This window comes from Bos grunniens, chromosome 2, assembly GCF_055505025.1.
Source record: "Bos grunniens cultivar Pamir isolate PY7600 chromosome 2, Bosgru_T2T1.0, whole genome shotgun sequence".
NCBI lineage: Eukaryota > Metazoa > Chordata > Mammalia > Artiodactyla > Bovidae > Bos > Bos grunniens.
Window position 1 is genome coordinate 102,171,965 of NC_141166.1, and position 19,196 is coordinate 102,191,160.

At 37.1% G+C, this 19,196-nt stretch overlaps 1 protein-coding gene across 4 annotated transcripts in view; it reads left to right on the forward strand.

Annotated features, from left to right (window-relative positions):
* Positions 1–19,196, forward strand: part of SLC4A10 (solute carrier family 4 member 10) — a 343,004-nt gene that overhangs the window by 110,771 nt on the left and 213,037 nt on the right. For all 4 annotated transcript variants that reach the window (XM_086369819.1, XM_086369812.1, XM_086369792.1 and 1 more), the window contains exon 2: positions 18,856–18,937. In XM_086369819.1, the coding sequence (XP_086225945.1) occupies positions 18,856–18,937 (82 nt within the window). The remainder of the gene's footprint in view (positions 1–18,855; positions 18,938–19,196) is intronic.

A 19,196-nucleotide genomic window follows, 5' to 3' on the forward strand; every position in this document is an offset into this window, starting at 1 on the left:
AAAAGATACAAGTGGACTCAACAAGCTCAAGACAAATGTCCCAGACATATTGACATCAGGGTTCCCCCAAGAAACAACCAAACCAAATCACTTTACAATATGCTCAAAGCTGACAAGTCCTATCCAAATACACAGGGCTTCCAACTCACTTTTTGATTTCATCCTTGTACATATGAGCATGAAAGCAAAGAATGCAAGACCTCTGAGGAGAACTTCTAACATAAAAGATAGAGACCAATGAATTTTTTTTTTAATTTGATATGAAAAACAAAGGTAACTAAAGAAAAAGTAAACAAGTAGAACTACATCAAATTAAAAAGCTGTAAAGGGAACTATCCACAAAAAATCAGGCAACCTACTGAATGGGAGAAAATATTTGCAAATCATATATCTGATAAGGGATAAATATGTAGAGAACTCATACAACTCAGTAGCAAAAAGGATTGGATTAAGAAGTGGGCAGAACACCCGAATAGACTTTTTTTTTCCACAGAAAATGTGTGGACACCCAACAGGTACATAGAAAGTTGCTCACTAATTATCACAGAAATGCAAATGAAAACCACAGTAAGATATCACTTCACACCTGTTAAAATGGCTGTTATCAAAAAGCCAACAAATGGCAAGTGTTGGAGAGGATGTGGAGAAAGGGAATCCCTGTGTACTGTTGGTGGAAATGTAAATTGGGGAAACCACTATGGAGACTCCTCAAAATTAGAACTACCAAATGTCCCAGCAATTCCACATCTGGGTATTTATCCAAAGAAAACAAAAGCACTAACTCAAAAGATACATATGTATGTCCTAACATTCATGAAAGTAATGTTTAAATTTATCTTATTTTAATTTGTTTTTCTTTATATCCTTCACTTTCTTGGCTCAGGATTCTTTCTTGCATCTCAGACATTCTTTCTGGGATAGTTTTATTTCCTCTTGATGTATGTTCCTTTAGAAGGGGTGCCTTAGTGATAAATTCTCTTAATTTCTATTTGTCTAAAATACGTTTCTTGAATGATAGCTTAACTAAATATTTACTTTTACATTAATGATTTTTTTTCCTTAGTATCCTGAATATATTATTTTACTGTCTTCTGGCTTCTATTTTTATTAGTTTGTCATTCCTTTGTAGGTAATCTTTTTTTTCCTTGCTGCTTAAAAAATGTGTCATTCTGCAGTTCCACATGATATGTGTATGTGTGTCTTTTAATTATTCTGTTTGTAATTCATTGTGATTCCTGAATCTGAGGATTCATGTCTTCTATCAATTTTGGAAGATTTACACCTATTTTCAAACAGTAATTCTTCATTTTCTCTGTTCTCATTTTCTAGAACTCCACGTATATGTTAGACTTTATCATATTATCCCTCATCTAAAAAATATCTACTTCTTATTTTTCACAATGTTTTTCTGTGATACATTCTGTATAATTTTTTCAGATATTTCCCCCAATTCCTTAATTGTCTCTCCAGCCCACTCTTTTACCCATTCGTGGAATTTTAAATTTCAAGAATATTATATATGTGTGTGTGTACAAAAGACCTACAAGACAGATGGAGGCTTGTAAGGCATTTTATATGCAAGCAGTGTGAAGAGAGTAAAGACAGCATGAAGCAGCAGCAGGAAATTTAGCAGCAGTTAGCATTGTTTTTCCAGAGAAGGCAATGAATGGCATCCTACTCCAGTACTGTTTTGCCTGGAATATCCCATGGACAGAAGAGCCTGGTGGACTGCAGTCCATGGAGTCACAAAGAGTCCGGCACAACTGAGCGACTTCACTCTCACTTTTCACTTTCATGCATTGGAGAAAGAAATGGCAACCCACACCAGTGTTCTTATCTGAAGAATCCCAGGGACAGGGGAACCTGGTGGGCTGTTGTCTATGGGGTCGCACAGAGTCAGACACGACTGAAGCGACTTAGCAGCAGCAGCAGCAGCATTGTTTTTCAGAGAAGGCAATGGCACCCTACTCTAGTACTCTTGCCTGGAAAATCCTATGGAGGGAGGAGCCTGATAGGCTCCAGTCCAGGGGTCGCTAAGAGTCGGGCCGACTAAGCGACTTCACTTTTACTTTTCACTTTCATGCATTGAATAAGGAAATGGCAACCCACTCCAGTATTCTTGCTTGGAGAATCCCAGGGACAGAGGAACCTGGTGGGCTGCCGTCTATGGGGTCGCACAGAGTCGGACACGACTGAAGCGACTTAGCAGCAGCAGCAGCATTGTTTTTCTGGGTACAAAACTGGGTTAATCTGCAGAAATGAGGATGTAAGAGGACGCAGTGACAAGGCAGGAGTTGAGAAATCAAAACAAGCAAACAAATCTGGAGGATCACATGGGCAAACAAGACAGAGACTCAATTATAAAAAACGATTGCCCATTAGAATATTTTTGACTAATTGAAATTGTTCTTAATGTCTCATACACTTTTTATCCTTAAACCATCAGATGTAAGGCCCCCTAGGAGGCCTAACAGGAGAGATAGTATTCTTTGAATCACAGTGATGGTAATAAATACAGTATTATATGTTGTGATGAAGGTAATCCTGAGCCAGAGACAGCTTAGCATTGCAAGATTTTCATCAGTAAGCTTCTCAACATTTTAACATTTCAGTATTTCAAGCCTGACTCTGGACTACTTCATTTCCCTGTCATAATTCTGTAGTCTCTAATAGGTCTTTAAAATTTGCATGGGTTAAGTTTTCCAAGTAAAAGAGAGAAAAATCTTAAAATTTCTACATGATGATTGGTTTATGCTTTCTTATCCCTATTCCTATCACAGAGGGTTTTACTCTCCAATTCTTAGTCTCAGTTCTATTTTTTCTTGTATGTGTAAAAATGAAATAACACGTTTACTTTGCATAAGCAAATGAAACCTAATTGCCACCTCCCCAGTTAGACACTTTAGAAGTGGACTCATTGCCTTTTTATTAAAAACCACCAAAAGGAGAAAGATTTCTTGTGCTACTTTAGAATAAATATATTTCATATAATTCAGGTAGTACAGTGTATAAATTAGATGGATTGAACTTACATTACCATGAAATGGTATAGTCTATATTTTAAAGTAGATACAAGATTTAAATACCTAATTGCAAAATAATATGCTAGTAAAAATATATGGTTTCTTTTATTTTATTGAAATATAATATACTAAATGAAACTCAAACTTAAGCCTGATATATGCTTAGATTTCAGTTCAGCTAGTATTTATTGAACTCTTATGAAATGTTAATCTCTGAGCTGATGCTTTCTCATCTGTTGCACTGTGTAATACAGCATAATATAATTAGAGGTTAAACAATTAACCTTTTTCAATTTGTATAATGCTTTAGCTCACATGGAAAAATGAAAAAATGTAGGATGTCTCTAGAGTAAATATGGACACACATGGTGAATAGTAACACTGAATTCAGGTGTTAATGTTCACTTTTTATATTTCACAATTTAAAATAAAAAGTAGTGAGATGGATAAGAAAACCAAGAAGTTAAAATTCTGCATGTTTTCAACAAAACAGTAGCAACCCATTATTCAAGCAAAGTACAATAATAATATGGTATGTGACATGTTAAAGTTTTTTTTTGTTTGTTTTTAAATTTTATTTTATTTTTTAACTTTACAATATTGTATTGGTTTTGCCATATATCAACATGGATCCACCACAGGTATACACATGTTCCCCATCCCTCCTCCCTCCTCCCTCCCCATACCATCCCTCTGGGTCGTCCTAGTGCACCAGCCCCAAGCATCCAGTATAGTGCATCGAACCTGGACTGGCGACTCGTTTCATATATGATATTATACATATTTCCATGCAATTCTCCCAAATCATCCTACCCTCTCCCTCTACCACAGAGTCCAAAAGACTGTTCTATACATCTGTGTCTCTTTTGCTGTCTTGTATACAGGGTTATTGTTACCATCTTTCTAAATTCCATATATATGCGTTAGTATACTGTATTGGTGTTTTTCTTTCTGGCTTCCTTCACTCTGTATAATAGGCTCCAGTTAAACTTATAGAAAACATGTTTTAACATTTTTGAAGTGAAATAAGCTCTCAGGTCATGTTTATAAAATACATGTGTCTGTATATTCCTGCTGCTGCTGCTGCTGCTAAGTCGCTTCAGTCGTGTCTGACTCTGTGTGACCCCATAGACGGCAGCCCATCAGTCTCCACCGTCCCTGGGCTTCTCCAGGCAAGAACACTGGAGTGGGTTGCCATTCTAATTCTTAAATCAATACTGGAAAATGTTTCATTAATATTAACCAAGATATTAATCCATAGGTTGAGAGAGACCCTGTAAACTAAATTAAAAGGTAATTTCTGTGTAGAGCCTCATGGCTAGAAATATATACAGATATTAATTCTTTGCAAGTGTTTAATACTTATATTTGATTAGTTACTCTTTTTATTTCCTTTTGCACATCCAGAAGTTTATTCTATCCCTTATTTTTAATTTATTTCATAAATTAAGCATTCTTGAGTTATTTATGCTACTAACAGTTCTTTAATGATTCAGTCTCCTCCCTACCATTTTTTCCTCTAATCTTCATTTAACAGTATTTTTTGTTAATCATAACATTTTTTGAATTGTATGTCATTGTTACAGATTGTTTGTATACAAAACAATTGTTTGTATATTTGTAAAAATATAGATGTGATTACTTATTAGGTGGTATGTGTTTTTTATTCAAATATAGTTGCTTTACAATGTCACATTAGTTTCGGATGTACAGAATAGTGATTCAATATTGTTATAGATGATACTGCTTTTAAACTTATTACAAAATAATGGCTACATTGTCCTGTGCTGTATATATCTTTGTTGCTTATCTATTTTATTTTATTTTATGAATTTTCCTTGAATTTTCTTTCTTTTTTAAAATTTATTTATTTTAATTAGAGGCTAATTACTTTACAATATTGTATTGGTTTTGCCATACATCAACATGAATCCGCCATGGGTGTACATGTGTTCCCAATCCTGAACCCCTCTCCCACCTCCCTCCCCCTACCAACCCTCTGGGTGCTTATCTATTTTATATATAGTTCAGTTCAGTTCAGTTCAGTCGCTCAGTCGTGTTCGACTCTTTGCGACTCCATGAACCACAGCAGGCCAGGCCTCCCTGTCCATCACCAACTCCCGGAGTCTACCCAAACCCATGTCCATTGAGTTGGTGATGCCATCCAACCATCTCATCCTCTGTCGTCCCCTTCTCCTCCTGCCCTCAATCTTCCCCAGCATCAGGGTCTTTTCAAGTGAGTCAGCTCTTCACATCAGGTGGGCAAAGTATTGGAGTTTCAGCTTCAACATCAGTCCTTCCAACTCAGGCCTGATCTCCTTTAGGATGGACTGGTTGGATCTCCTTGCAGTCCAAGGGACTCTCAAGAGTCTTGTCCAACACCACAGTTCAAAAGCATCAATTCTTCTGCACTCAGCTTCCTTTATAGTCCAACTATCACATCCATACATGTGACCACTGGAAAAAACCATAGCCTTGGCTAGACAGACTTTTGTTGGCAAAGTAATGTCTCTGCTTTTTAATATTCTGTCTAGGTTGGTCATAACTTTCCTTCCAAGGAGTAAGCGTCTTTTAATTTCATGGCTGCAATCACCATCTGCAGTGATTTTGGAGCCCCGAAAAATAAAGTCAGCCACTGTTTCCACTGTTTCCCCATCTATTTGCCATGAAGTGATGGGACCAGATGCCATGATCTTAGTTTTTTTAATGTAGAGCTTTAAGCCAACTTTTTCACTCTCCTCTTTCACTTTCATCAAGAGGCTCTTTAGTTCTTCTTCACTTTCTGCCGTAAGGGTGGTGTCATCTGCATATCTGACATTACTGATATTTCTCCCAGCAATCTTGATCCCAGCTTGTGCTTCTTCCAGCCCAGCGTTTCTCATGATGTACTCTGCATATAAGTTAAATAAGTAGGGTGACAATATACAGCCTTGATGTACTCCTTTTCCTATTTGGAACCAGTCTGTTGTTCCATGTCCAGTTCTAACTGTTGCTTCCTGACCTGCATACAGATTTCTCAAGAGGCAGATCAGATGGTCTGATAGTCCTATCTCTTGAAGAATTTTCCACAGTTTATTGTGATCCACACAGTAGTTTGTATCTTATTAATTCCATACCCCTATCTTGCCTCTCCTCCTTCCTTCTCCCAATGGTAACTACTAGTTTGTTTTCTATCTGTGTGTCTGTTTCTGTTTTGTTCTATATATTCATTTGCTTTATTTTCTAAATTCCACATATAAGTGAAATGTAGTATTTGTATTTCTCTGATTTATTTCACTAAGTATAATATACTCTAGGCCCGTGCACGGTGTTACAATTGGCAGAATTTCATTTTTTTAATGGCTGAATAATATTTCATTGTATATACATACCCCCATGTTCTTTATCCATTCATCTGTTGATGGACACTTGGGTTGCTTCTGTATCTTGGCTAGTGTAAATAATGCTGGTAAAGCAAACTTGAGAGAAAAGAATAAAACTGGAAATGTGCATCTGGACTTCAGACTATGCCACAAAACTTCAGAAATAAAAACAGCATGGTACTAACACAAAAACAAACACATAGATCAATGGAACAGAATAGAAAGCTCAGAAATAAAGCCATTGACTGTGATCAATTATTAATAGACTATGAAAAAGGAGGCAAAAAACAATTGGAGAAAAGACAATCTCTTCAATAAGAAATGCTGGGAAACCTGGACAGCTTCATGTAAAAGAATGAGATTTTAAAAAAATAAAAAAAAAAAGAATGAGATTAGAACATTTCCACACACCATATAGAAAAACAAACTTAAAATAGATACGATCCAAATCTAAGATTTGAAACCATAAAACTCCTACAAGAGAACATAGGCAGAACACTCTATAACATAAATGGTAGCGATATTTTTTTTCGGATCTGTCTCCAAAGACAAGAGAAATAAAAGCAAAAAATAGACAAATATACCTAGTTGAAAATTAGACAGTGTTTTTGACAGATATTTTTTAGTTAAAGTTCTGTATGTAGGTGGCCATTTTGATTATATGTTCATCTCTACAAAACTTGATGTCATAGTATTTAATCATTAAAATAAATGTGACATGTGAATCAGAGTCATAGCAAGAAAGAGATTGTCACTCAAAAAGTGTGAGAAAAATATTTAATGAAAGGACTAATTTGGATGAAACATGTACACTGCTGCTGCTTCTGCGCTAAGTCGCTTCAGTCGTGTCGGACTCTGTGCAACCCCATAGACAGCAGCCCACCAGGCTCTGCCGTCCCTGGGATTCTCCAGGCAAGAACACTGGAGTGGGTTGCCATTTCCTTCTCCATTGCGTGAAAGTGAAAAGTGAAAGTGAAGTCGCTCAGTCGCGACCGACTTGTAGTGACCCCATGGACTGTAGCCCACCAGGCTCCTCCATCCATGGGATTTTCTAGGCAAGAGTACTGGAGTGGCTTGCTTAATAGATAATTATTAAAGACCTACTCTATAGCACAGGGAACTCTACTCAGTTCTCTGTAATGACCTGTATGGGAAAAGCACTGGTCTTGGCAAACACCCTCTTCCAACAACACAAGAGTAGACTCTACACATGGACATCACCAGATGGTCAACACCGAAATCAGATTGATTATATTTTTGCAGCCAAAGATGGAGAAGCTCTATACAGTCAGCAAAAACAAGACCAGGAGCTGACTGTGGCTCAGATCATGAACTGCTTGTTGCCGAATTCTGACTGAAATTGAAGAAAGTGGAAAATTCACTAGACCATTCAGGTATGACCTAAATCAAATCCCTTATGACTGTATGAGTGGAAGTGAGAAATAGATTTAGGGACTAGATCTGGTAGAGTGCCTGATGAACTATGGATGGAGGTTTGTGACATTGTACAGGAGACAGGAATCAAGACCATCCCCAAGAAAAAGAAATGCAAAAAAGCAAAATGGCTGTCTGAGGAGGTCTTACATAGAGCTGTGAAAAGAAGACAAGCAAAAAGCAAAGGAGAAAAGGAAAGATATACCCATCTGAATGCAAAGTTCCAAAGAACAGCAAGGAGAGATAGAAAAGCCTTCTTCAGTGATCAATGCAAAGAAATAGAGGAAAACAATAGAATGGGAAAGACTGGAGATCTCTTCAAGAAAATTAGAGATACCAAGGGAACATATCATGCAAAGATGGGTTCAATAAAGGACAGAAATGGTATGGACCTAACAGAAGCAGAAGATATTAAGAAGAGGTGGCAAGAATAAACAGAAGAACTGTACAAAAAAGATCTTCATGACCCAGATAACCATGATGGTGTACTCACTCACCTAGAGCCAGACATCCTGGAATGTGCAGTCAAGTGGGCCTCACTATGAACAAAGCTAGTGGAGGTGATGGAATTCCAGTTGAGCTATTTCAAATCCTGAAAATTGATGCTGTGAAAGTGCTGCATTCAATATGCCAGCAAATTTGGAAAATTCAGCAGTGGCCACAGGACTGGAAAAGGTCAATTTTCATTCCAATCCCAAAGAAAGGCAATGCCAAAGAATGCTCGAACTACCACACAATTGCACTCATCTCACACGCTAGTAAAGTGATGCTTAAAATTCTCTAAGCCAGGCTTCAGTAATACGTGAATCATGAACTTCCAGATGTTCAAGCTGGATTTAGAAAGGGCAGAGGAACCAGAGATAAAATTACCAACATTCATTGGATTATCGAAAAAGCAAGAGAGTTCCAGAAAATCATCTGTTTCTGCTTTATTGACTATGCCAAAGCCTTTGACTCTGTGGGTCACAATAAACTGTGGAAAATTCTTCAAGAGATGTGAATACCAGACCACCTGACCTGCTTCTAGAGAAACCTGTATGCAGCTGAGGAAGCAACAGTTAGAACTGGATATGGAACAACAGCATGGTTCCAAATAGGAAAAGGAGTACGTCAAGGCTGTATGTTGTCACCCTAATTATTTAACTTATATGCAGAGTACATCATGAGAAACGCTGGGCTGGAAGAAGCACAAGCTGGGATCAAGATTGCTGGGAGAAATATCAATAACCTCAGATATGTAGATGACACCACCCTTATGGCAGAAAGTGAAGAGGAACTAAAAAGCCTCTTGATGAAAGTGAAAGAGGAGAGTGAAAAAGTTGGCTTAAAGCTCTACATTAAAAAAACTAAGATCATGGCATCTGGTCCCATCACTTCATGGCAAATAGATGGGGAAACAGTGGAAACAGTGGCTGACTTTATTTTTCGGGGCTCCAAAATCACTGCAGATGGTGATTGCAGCCATGAAATTAAAAGACGCTTACTCCTTGGAAGGAAAATTATGACCAGCCTAGACAGAATATTAAAAAGCAGAGACATTACTTTATCAACAAAGGTCCATCTAGTCAGACCTATGGTTTTTCCAGTGGTCATGTATGGATATGAGAGTTGGACTATAAAGAAAGCTGAGTGTGGAAGAATTGATGCTTTTGAACTGTGCTGTTGGAGAAGATTCTTTTTTTTTTTTTTTTTGTACTTTCAGATGTTTGACTTTCTTTTTTTTTTTTAATTTTATTTTATTTTTAAACTTTACATAATTGTATTAGTTTTGCCAAATATCAAAATGAATCCACCACAGTTATACATGTGTTCCCCATCCCAAACCCTCCTCCCTCCTCCCTCCCCATACCATCCCTCTGGGTCGTCCCAGTGCACTAGCCCCAAGCATCCAGTATTGTGCATTGAACCTGGACTGGCATCTCGTTTCATACATGATATTTTATATGTTTCAATGCCATTCTCCCAAATCTTCCCACCCTCTCCCTCTCCCACAGAGTCCATAAGACTGTTCTATACATCAGTGTCTCTTTTGCTGTCTCGTACACAGGGTTATTGTTACCAGCTTTCTAAATTCCATATATATGTGTTATTATACTGTATTGGTGTTTTTCCTTCTGGCTTACTTCACTCTGTATAATAGGCTCCAGTTTCATCCACCTCATTAGAACTGATTCAAATGTTTTCTTTTTAGTGGCTGAGTAATACTCCATTGTGTATATGTACCATAGCTTTCTTATCCATTCATCTGCTGATGGACATCTAGGTTGCTTCCATGTCCTGGCTATTACAAACAGTGCTGCGATGAACATTGGGGTACACGTGTCTCTTTCCCTTCTGGTTTCCTCAGTGTGTATGCCCAGCAGTGGGATTGCTGGATCATAAGGCAGTTCTATTTCCAGTTTTTGAAGGAATCTCCACACTGTTCTCCATAGTGGCTATACTAGTTTGCATTCCCACAAACAGTGTAAGAGGGTTCCCTTTTCTCCACACCCTCTCCAGCATTTAGTATTTATAGACTTTTGGATCGCAGCCATTCTGACTGGTGTGAAATGGTACCTCATTGTGGTTTTGATTTGCATTTCTCTGATAATGAATGATGTTGAGCATCTTTTCATGTGTTTGTTAGCCCTCTGTATGTCTTCTTTGGAGAAATGTCTATTTAGTTCTTTGGCCCATTTTTTGATTGGGTCATTTATTTTTCTGGAGTTGAGCTGTAGGAGTTGCTTGTATATTTTTGAGATTAGTTGTTTGTCAGTTGCTTCATTTGCTATTATTTTCTCCCATTCTGAAGGCTGTCTTTTCACCTTGCTAATAGTTTCCTTCGATGTGCAGAAGCTTTTAAGGTTAATTAGGTCCCATTTGTTTATTTTTGCTTTTATTTCCAATATTCTGGGAGGTGGGTCATAGAGGATCCTGCTGTGATGTATGTCAGAGAGTGTTTTGCCTATGTTCTCCTCTAGGAGTTTTATAGTTTCTGGTCTTACGTTTAGATCTTTAATCCATTTAGAGTTTATTTTTGTGTATGGTGTTAGAAAGTGTTCTAGTTTCATTCTTTTACAAGTGTTTGACCAGATTTCCCAGCACCACTTGTTAAAGAGATTGTCTTTAATCCATTGTATATTCTTGCCTCCTTTGTCAAAGATAAAGTGTCCATATGTGCGTGGATTTATCTCTGGGCTTTCTATTTTGTTCCATTGATCTATATTTCTGTCTTTGTGCCAGTACCATACTGTCTTGATGACTGTGGCTTTGTAGTAGAGCCTGAAGTCAGGTAGGTTGATTCCTCCAGTTCCATTCTTCTTTCTCAAGATCGCTTTGGCTATTGGAGGTTTTTTGTCTTTCCATACAAATTGTGAAATTATTTGTTCTAGCTCTGTGAAGAATACCGTTGGTAGCTTGATAGGGATTGCATTGAATCTATAGATTGCTTTGGGTAGTATACTCATTTTCACTATATTGATTCTTCCAATCCATGAACATGGTATATTTCTTCATCTATTAGTGTCCTCTTTGATTTCTTTCACCAGTGTTTTATAGTTTTCTATATATAGGTCTTTAGTTTCTTTAGGTAGATATATTCCTAAGTATTTTATTCTTTCCGTTGCAATGGTGAATGGAATTGTTTCCTTAATTTCTCTGTTTTCTCATTATTAGTGTATAGGAATGCAAGGGATTTCTGTGTGTTGACTTTATATCCTGCAACTTTACTATAGTCATTGATTAGTTCTAATAATTTTCTAGTGGAGTCTTTAGGGTTTTCTGTGTAGAGGATCATGTCATCTGCAAACAGTGAGAGTTTTACTTCTTCTTTTCCAATTTGGATTCCTTTTATTTCTTTTTTGGCTCTGATTGCTGTGGCCAAAACTTCCAAAACTATGTTGAATAGTAATGGTGAAAGTGGGCACCCTTGTCTTGTTCCTGACTTTAGAGGAAATGCTTTCAATTTTTCACCATTGAGGTTAATGTTTGCTGTGGGTTTGTCATATATAGCTTTTATTATGTTGAGGTATGTTCCTTCTATTCCTGCTTTCTGGAGAGTTTTTATCATAAATGGATGTTGAATTTTGTCAAAGGCTTTCTCTGCATCTATTGAGATAATCATATGGTTTTTATTTTTCAGTTTGTTAATGTGGTGTATAACATTGATTGATTTGCAGATATTGAAGAATCCTTGCATCCCTGGGATAAAGCCCACTTGGTCATGGTGTATGATCTTTTTAATGTGTTGTTGGATTCTGATTGCTAGAATTTTGTTAAGGATTTTTGCATCTATGTTCATCATTGATATTGGCCTGTAGTTTTCTTTTTTTGTGGGATCTTTGTCAGGTTTTGGTATTAGGGTGATGGTGGCCTCATAGAATGAGTTTGGAAGTTTACCTTCCTCTGCAATTTTCTGGAAGAGTTTGAGCAGGATAGATGTTAGCTCTTCTCTAAATTTTTGGTAGAATTCAGCTGTGAAGCCGTCTGGACCGGGGCTTTTGTTTGCTGGAAGATTTTTGATTACAGTTTCAATTTCCGTGCTTGTGATGGGTCTGTTAAGATTTTCTATTTCTTCCTGGTCGAGTTTTGGAAAGTTGTACTTTTCTAAGAATTTGTCCATTTCTTCCACGTTGTCCATTTTATTGGCATATAATTGTTGATAGTAGTCTCTTAGGATCCTTTGTATTTCTGTGTTGTCTGTTGTGATCTCTCCATTTTCGTTTCTAATTTTATTGATTTGATTTTTCTCCCTTTGTTTCTTGATGAGTCTGGCTAATGGTTTGTCAATTTTATTTATCCTTTCAAAGAACCAGCTTTTGGTTTTGTTGATTTTTGCTATGGAGAAGATTCTTGAGAGTCCCTTGGACTGCAAAGAGATCCAACCAGTCCATCCTAAGGTAGACCAGTCCTGGGTGTTCATTGGAAGGACTGATGTTGAAGCTGAAACTCCAGTCCTTTGGCCACCTGATGCAAAGAGTTGACTCATCGGAAAAGACCCTTATGCTGGGAAAGATTGAGGGCGGGAGGAGAAGAGAACGACAGAGGATGAGATGGTTGGATGGCATCACTGACTCGATGGACATGGGTTTGGGTGGACTTCGGAAGTTGGTGATGGACAGGGAGGCCTGGTGTGCTGCGGTTCATGGGGTCGCAAAGAGTCAGACATGACTGAGTGACTGAACTGAACTGATATAGGAAAAGAATCTAAAAAGACTGCATATATGTATAACTGATTCACTTTGCTGTATGCCCAAAACTAATACAGCATTGTAAACCAACTATACTCCAATAAATTTTTTTAAAAAGTGTAGGCAGGATAAAGGGTAATCCTTAATCAAATTCTAGAAATGTGTACCATCTGGAAACTGTTACCACTTCTAGGCCTAAAGGAGCAAGGAAGTAGTTAATGCAAACCAGTGAGATCTATAGCTGTATAAGTCACATGACAAGAGCTTTGTTCTTTGATAATGGATCACAGTCATTGCCAAACTATCGTCCAACAGGGACTATGTTTCTCTGGTCCCAGTCTATAGTGCTCTGTCATTATAGGAAGCTAAAAGTCAAGGGATCCTAGTAATGCAGTCTGTAAAGAAACAGAGCATGGTGAATAAGAGTGGAAAGTGGATCTGTAAGGATTAGTGGAGAATATATAGGACACCATAATATCCTAATATCTGATATTTTTTTAAAAGGTAGAAAAAGTGATTACTTTTAAAAAAATATGGTAAACAGTTATAAGGAAGAAAAAGTTCCGAATTGAAAATGAACTGCTCTAGGTGAGTGATCACACCATCATGATTATCTGGGTCATGAATATCTTTTTTGTACAGTTCCTCTGTGTATTCTTGCCACTTCTTAATATCTTCGGCTTCTGTTAGGTCCATACCATTTCTGTCCTTTATTGTGCCCATCTTTGCATGAAATGTTCCCTTGATATCTCTAATTTTCTTGAAGAGATCTCTAGTATTTCCCATTCTATTGTTTCCCTCTATTTCTTTCCATTGATCACTGAGGAAGGCTTTCTTATCTCTCCTTGCTAGTCTCTGGAACTGTGCATTCAAATGGGTATATCTTTCCTTTTCTCCTTTGCCTTTCACTTCTCTCTTTTCACAGCTGTTTGTAAGGCCTCACCAGACAACCATTTTGGTTTTTGCATTTCTTTTTCTTGGGGATGGTCTTAATCTCTGCCTCCTGTACAATGTCATGAACCTCTGTCCATAGTTCTTCAGGCACTTTGTCCATCAGATCTAATCTGTTGAATCTCTTTGTCACTTCCACTGTATAATCATAAGGGATTTGATTTAGGTCACACCTGGATGGTCTAGTGGTTTTCCCTACTTTCTTCAGTTTAAGTCTGAATTTGGTAATAAGGAGTTCATGATCTGATCCACATCCTGGAATGTGAAGTCAAGTGGGCCTTAGAAAGCATCACTACGAACAAAGCTAGTGGAGGTGATGGAATTCCAGTTGAGCTATTTCAAATTAAAAAAGAGGATGCTATGAAAGTGCTGCCCTCAATATACCAGTAAATTTGGAAAACTCAGCAGTGGCCACAGGACTGGAAAATGTCAGTTTTCATTCCAATCCCAAAGAAAGGCAATGCAAAAGAATGCTCAAACTACTGCACAATGCACTCATATCACACACTAGCAAAGTAATGCTCAGAATTTTCCAAGCCAGGCTTCAACAGTACATGAACTGTGAACTTCCAGATGTTCAAGATGGATTTAGAAAAGGCAGAGGAACCAGAGATCAAATTGCCAACATCCGTTGAAACATCAAAAAAGCAAGAGAGTTCCAGAAAAACATCTACTGCTGTTTTATTGACTATGCCAAAGCCTTTCACTGTGTGGATCACAATTAACTATGGAAAATTCTTCAAGAGATGGGAATACCAGACCACCTGACTTGCCTCCTGAGAAATCTGTATGCAGGTCAGGAAGCAACAGTTAGAACTGGGCATGGAACAACAGACTGTTTCCAAATAGGGAAAGGAGTACAGCAAGGCTGTATATTGTCACTCTGTTTATTTAACTTATATGCAGAGTACATCATGAGAAACGCTGGGCTGGAGGAAGCACAAGCTAGAATCAAGATTGCCAGGAGAAATATCAAGAACCCCAGGTATGCAGATGATGCCACCCTTATGGCAGAAAGCTAACAAGAACTAAAGAGCCTCTTGATGAAAGTGAAAGTGGAGAGTGAATATGTTGGCTTAAAGCCCAACATTCAGAAAACTAAGATCATGGCATCTGGTCCCATCACTTCATGGCAAATAGATGGGGAAACAATGAAAACAGTGAGAGACTATTTTGGGGGGGTTCCAAAATCACTGCAGATGGTGACTGCAGCCATGAAATTAAAAGACACTTGCTCCTTGGAAGAAAAGTTATGACCTACCTAGTTAGCATATTAAAAAGCAGAGACATTACTTTGCCAAAAAAGTAATAATCAAAGCTATTACTGTCTAGTCAAGCTATGGTTTTTCCAGTAGTCATGTATGAAAGTGAGAGTTGGACTATAAAGAGAGCTGACTGCTGAAGAATTGATGCTTTTGAACTTTGCTGTTGGAGAAGACTCTAGAGAGTCTCTTGGATTGCAAGGAGATCCAACCAGTCTACCCTAAAGGAAATCAGTCCTGAATATTCATTGGAAGGACTGATGCTGAAGCTGAAATTCCAATGTTTTGGCCACCTGATAGGAAGAACTGACTCATTTGAAAAGATCCTGATGCTGGGAAAGATTGAAGGCAGAAGGAGAAGGGGACGACAGGGGATGAAAAAAAAAAAAAAAGAAAATGAACTGCTTCCTCCTCTATTAATCCATTTCAAATGAGATGAGAATTATCAAAAGGACATGAAAAAGTTTCAATTTTCCTGCCCAGAGGATTGCTGTTAGATTTTAGCTTGTAAAACCAGAAAAGTTTATTCCACTGATGACTGTGCACAAGAGCCATGGTAAATCAGAAAAAGGTGTTTTTTGCATACTCTTAAAGCTGATGATATTTATAAACAATTCTAGAAGAAATTTCTGTGTGAATGAGTTAGTCTGTCCCAGGGTCATAGTCTATACCAATGCTTTTCAAATTTCAGGTCACAAGCCATTTTTCAGTCCTTACATAAATGTAATGGGTAGTGACTAGGACTTCTGAATGAAGTAGTATACCCTTGAACAGAAAATATCAGAGTGCATCGTTTGTAGTAAGAATCAATGCTAATTTGTGAAACTTTTGATTACATGTATATGAATATGTGACTGTGTTGGGATATGTATTTTTCAGTATGGGCCATGTTCCCCCGCCCAATTAAAACTCTGTTTTCTGGACTCAACCATCTTAAAAGTGTTTACCCAACAGTATAGAAAAGGTGAACTGTATTGAAAGGCAACACATAATATATTTATGTGTTGTCTCTCTAACGTAGTGCTAAAATTTGCTCCTCGATGAGTAAATATTAATACATATGGAAATTAGGGCACACACACACACACACACATATATATATATATATCTGATTTTCACCAATTCTAAAGATAATGACAGTTCAAGATGAAGTAAAATTTTTACTTATTGCTCTATTTGGGATTAGCACATAGACTGGACCCAGTGCCATATGTTGCTCTGCATTTCCCTATATCACACCTCATGTTTACCTGCTCCTGGTCATATGGGGGAAGGGGACTACTCTGCTAAAAGTCTTGAATAATATCAAAGCAATCTTTTGAGCTCTAGCCAAAGTTGAGGAATTTCAGTATATGTATTAGCATTAATCTATATCTTTGGAATTTTTAGCTGCAAATATGGAACAACTAGGGAGTATAAACCAATACAATATTGTAAAGTAATTAGCCTGTAATTAAAATAAATAAATTTAAATTAAAAAAATAAAGAAGATAATGTGAAACTACAAAATGAGTCACTTACACTGAGTTATATTCATATTCTAGCTTCTAGTTCTTTCTCTTTTAAAGAAAAATTGAAATTAGGTCACTTCTGTTTGTAACCTGCATAGTATTTAATCAATCAGCTATTTCCTATTTAGATTCTACTTCTACTTCTGATGCAGAATTTATTTTATCTCAGTATCTTAACATTAGCTATTCAAGAGAATTAAATTTTGTATACAGAGAGTATACATGCTTTATATAAATAAGGGGAAAAAACATTTTGTATAAGTTGAGAATTGCTTCAGATCTTTGAAATCAAAATCAAATATTTATGTATGGGGAAAAACATCTTCATATATTCTATATAAAGCTTTCCATTTGGCAGTTGTTTTCAGAGACTGCCATTTTGAGTTATAGTGGAACAGTGCTCTTTCTGACCTTTGAACAAGGATGCATGACTTAGCTTTTGGCATTCTTCCTAACAATACCCCAGAGGGCAGAGTTGTATTCCAATGTGACATATATTTGAAAATGTCTTGCACAGAGGATAAATTTCATTTGTAAATGTATCAAGAGCAGATTCAAAATAGGCTGAAGCTTGCATTTATTTGGTTCAGGAAAATGATATGTCTCGACTTTGGCTATTGCTGTTATTGCTTAAACCAACAGATTTTCTTAAACCTTGCCAAACAGAAGAGCAATGGGTTCTGAAATCTATCTTCATTTTAATTTTTTCTCTCATTATATTGTAAGTTTCTTTAATTCTAATTTCAAAGACTTTACCCTGCCTTGTGTCAGCACAAGTTGTCAGAAAGACAACAGGGTATAAAGCATGTCCTTCTGCTACATATTTTGCTGCGTTTGAAGCATATGAGAGCTGATCTTTTTAGATTGAAATATGTCTATAATTTGGGTTTCCCTGGTGGTTCAGATGGTAAAGAATCTGTGTGCAATGCAGGAGACCTGGGTTCAGTCCCTGGGTCAGGAAGATCCCCTGGAGAAGAGAATGGCAACCCACCAGTATTCTTGCCTGGAGAATCCTATGGACAGAGGAGCCTGGTGGGCTATAGTCCAAGGGGTCGCAGAGTCAGACATGACTGAGTGACTAACACTTTCACTTTTCCCATGTCTATAATCCTACAGCTGAAAGTACTGATTTGCTGAACATGGAGGACAAATCTTTATTAAGATTATGATCAGGAGTTAAAAGACTTTCAAAGAAGAAACAAAAATATTTTACTTTTCTAATAGTTATAAACTGGAATAAGCTTAGACATAGATCTTGAAACATTCATTCAAATTTATTCTACCTTTCATTTCTCCTTTTGTGCCCAGTGTTCACTTTTAAGGCAGTTTTTACATAGATGTTCACCATCAGATACAAGTTGTAAATAATCTGTATTTCTCTTCATTCAGTATTTTGTCCATTCCTACATGGTCAAACTGCAATATACTCACACCTCCCCCATTATTTTACTGAATACCTAATCACTGAGTCTACTGTTTTGAGTATGTGTATAGTGTTCAAAATACAGAGCGTATGTCCAGTTCTTCTAAATAGGTAAAAAAATTTAGAGAAACTGAATGAAGGTTTAATGCATATGATTGTAATTTACAGTTCAGTTTGAATAAAATGCATTATACTGAAGCAAAGTCACTAGAGTTGTACTTCATTTAGTAATTGCTACTAATTGCTTTCAAGAGGTTAGTTCTCCTCAACCATGTTTATAACTGCAATGGAATTATTTGTCCCTACCATAGCACTAGTGGCGTTAATATTAATGATTTTCACATTGCTTTTGTACAGTTCAAAGTGTCATCTTGTTAGCAAGAATTCTTTATCAGAGATAAAAATGGATGTTACTAAATTGACAGGATAACTCTTTGTTTTCTGTTTTTCATCTCACTAACAAATGATGCCAACTAGAATGTTTGACTGCCCTCAATTTCATGGAAAATCAAGTGACATTCCTTCTCTGAAAGTGTGGTCAAATTAATCTTAGTCTTTTCTTTTGTAAACTAACACTTGATAATCAAACAGAATAGTCATGTGCCAGTAGGTTTATGTTACTAAATTAGACCTCTAAATTATCAGGTCACATTAAAATTTATTTTCTGAAATTAAGAGACTATATAGTACTATCATTTAGTCTTCTTTCTCTCTCTTCCAGAGAAATGATGAAGAAGCAGTTGTGGATAGAGGTGGAACTCGTTCTATTCTCAAAACACACTTTGAGAAAGAAGATTTAGAAGGTAAGACTTCTGGGGGGAAGGGGATACCTATTGGTATTTCAAAGAGATGTGAAGTTTTAGTAATGTGGAGAACTGCAAAAGTTGGAATCAGAGTAGTGGTGGTGGTGGGACCTGGATATGACTGTTTTGGTGTAGTCTGGAGAGCCAGGAGGCAGTCCTGCAAACAATGAGAGCCTTAATTCATTCAACAGACCTTTACTGAACCTCTCCTGTATTCCTATACTGTATTGTGTGCCAGTCTTTCAGTAACCCTTGCTTC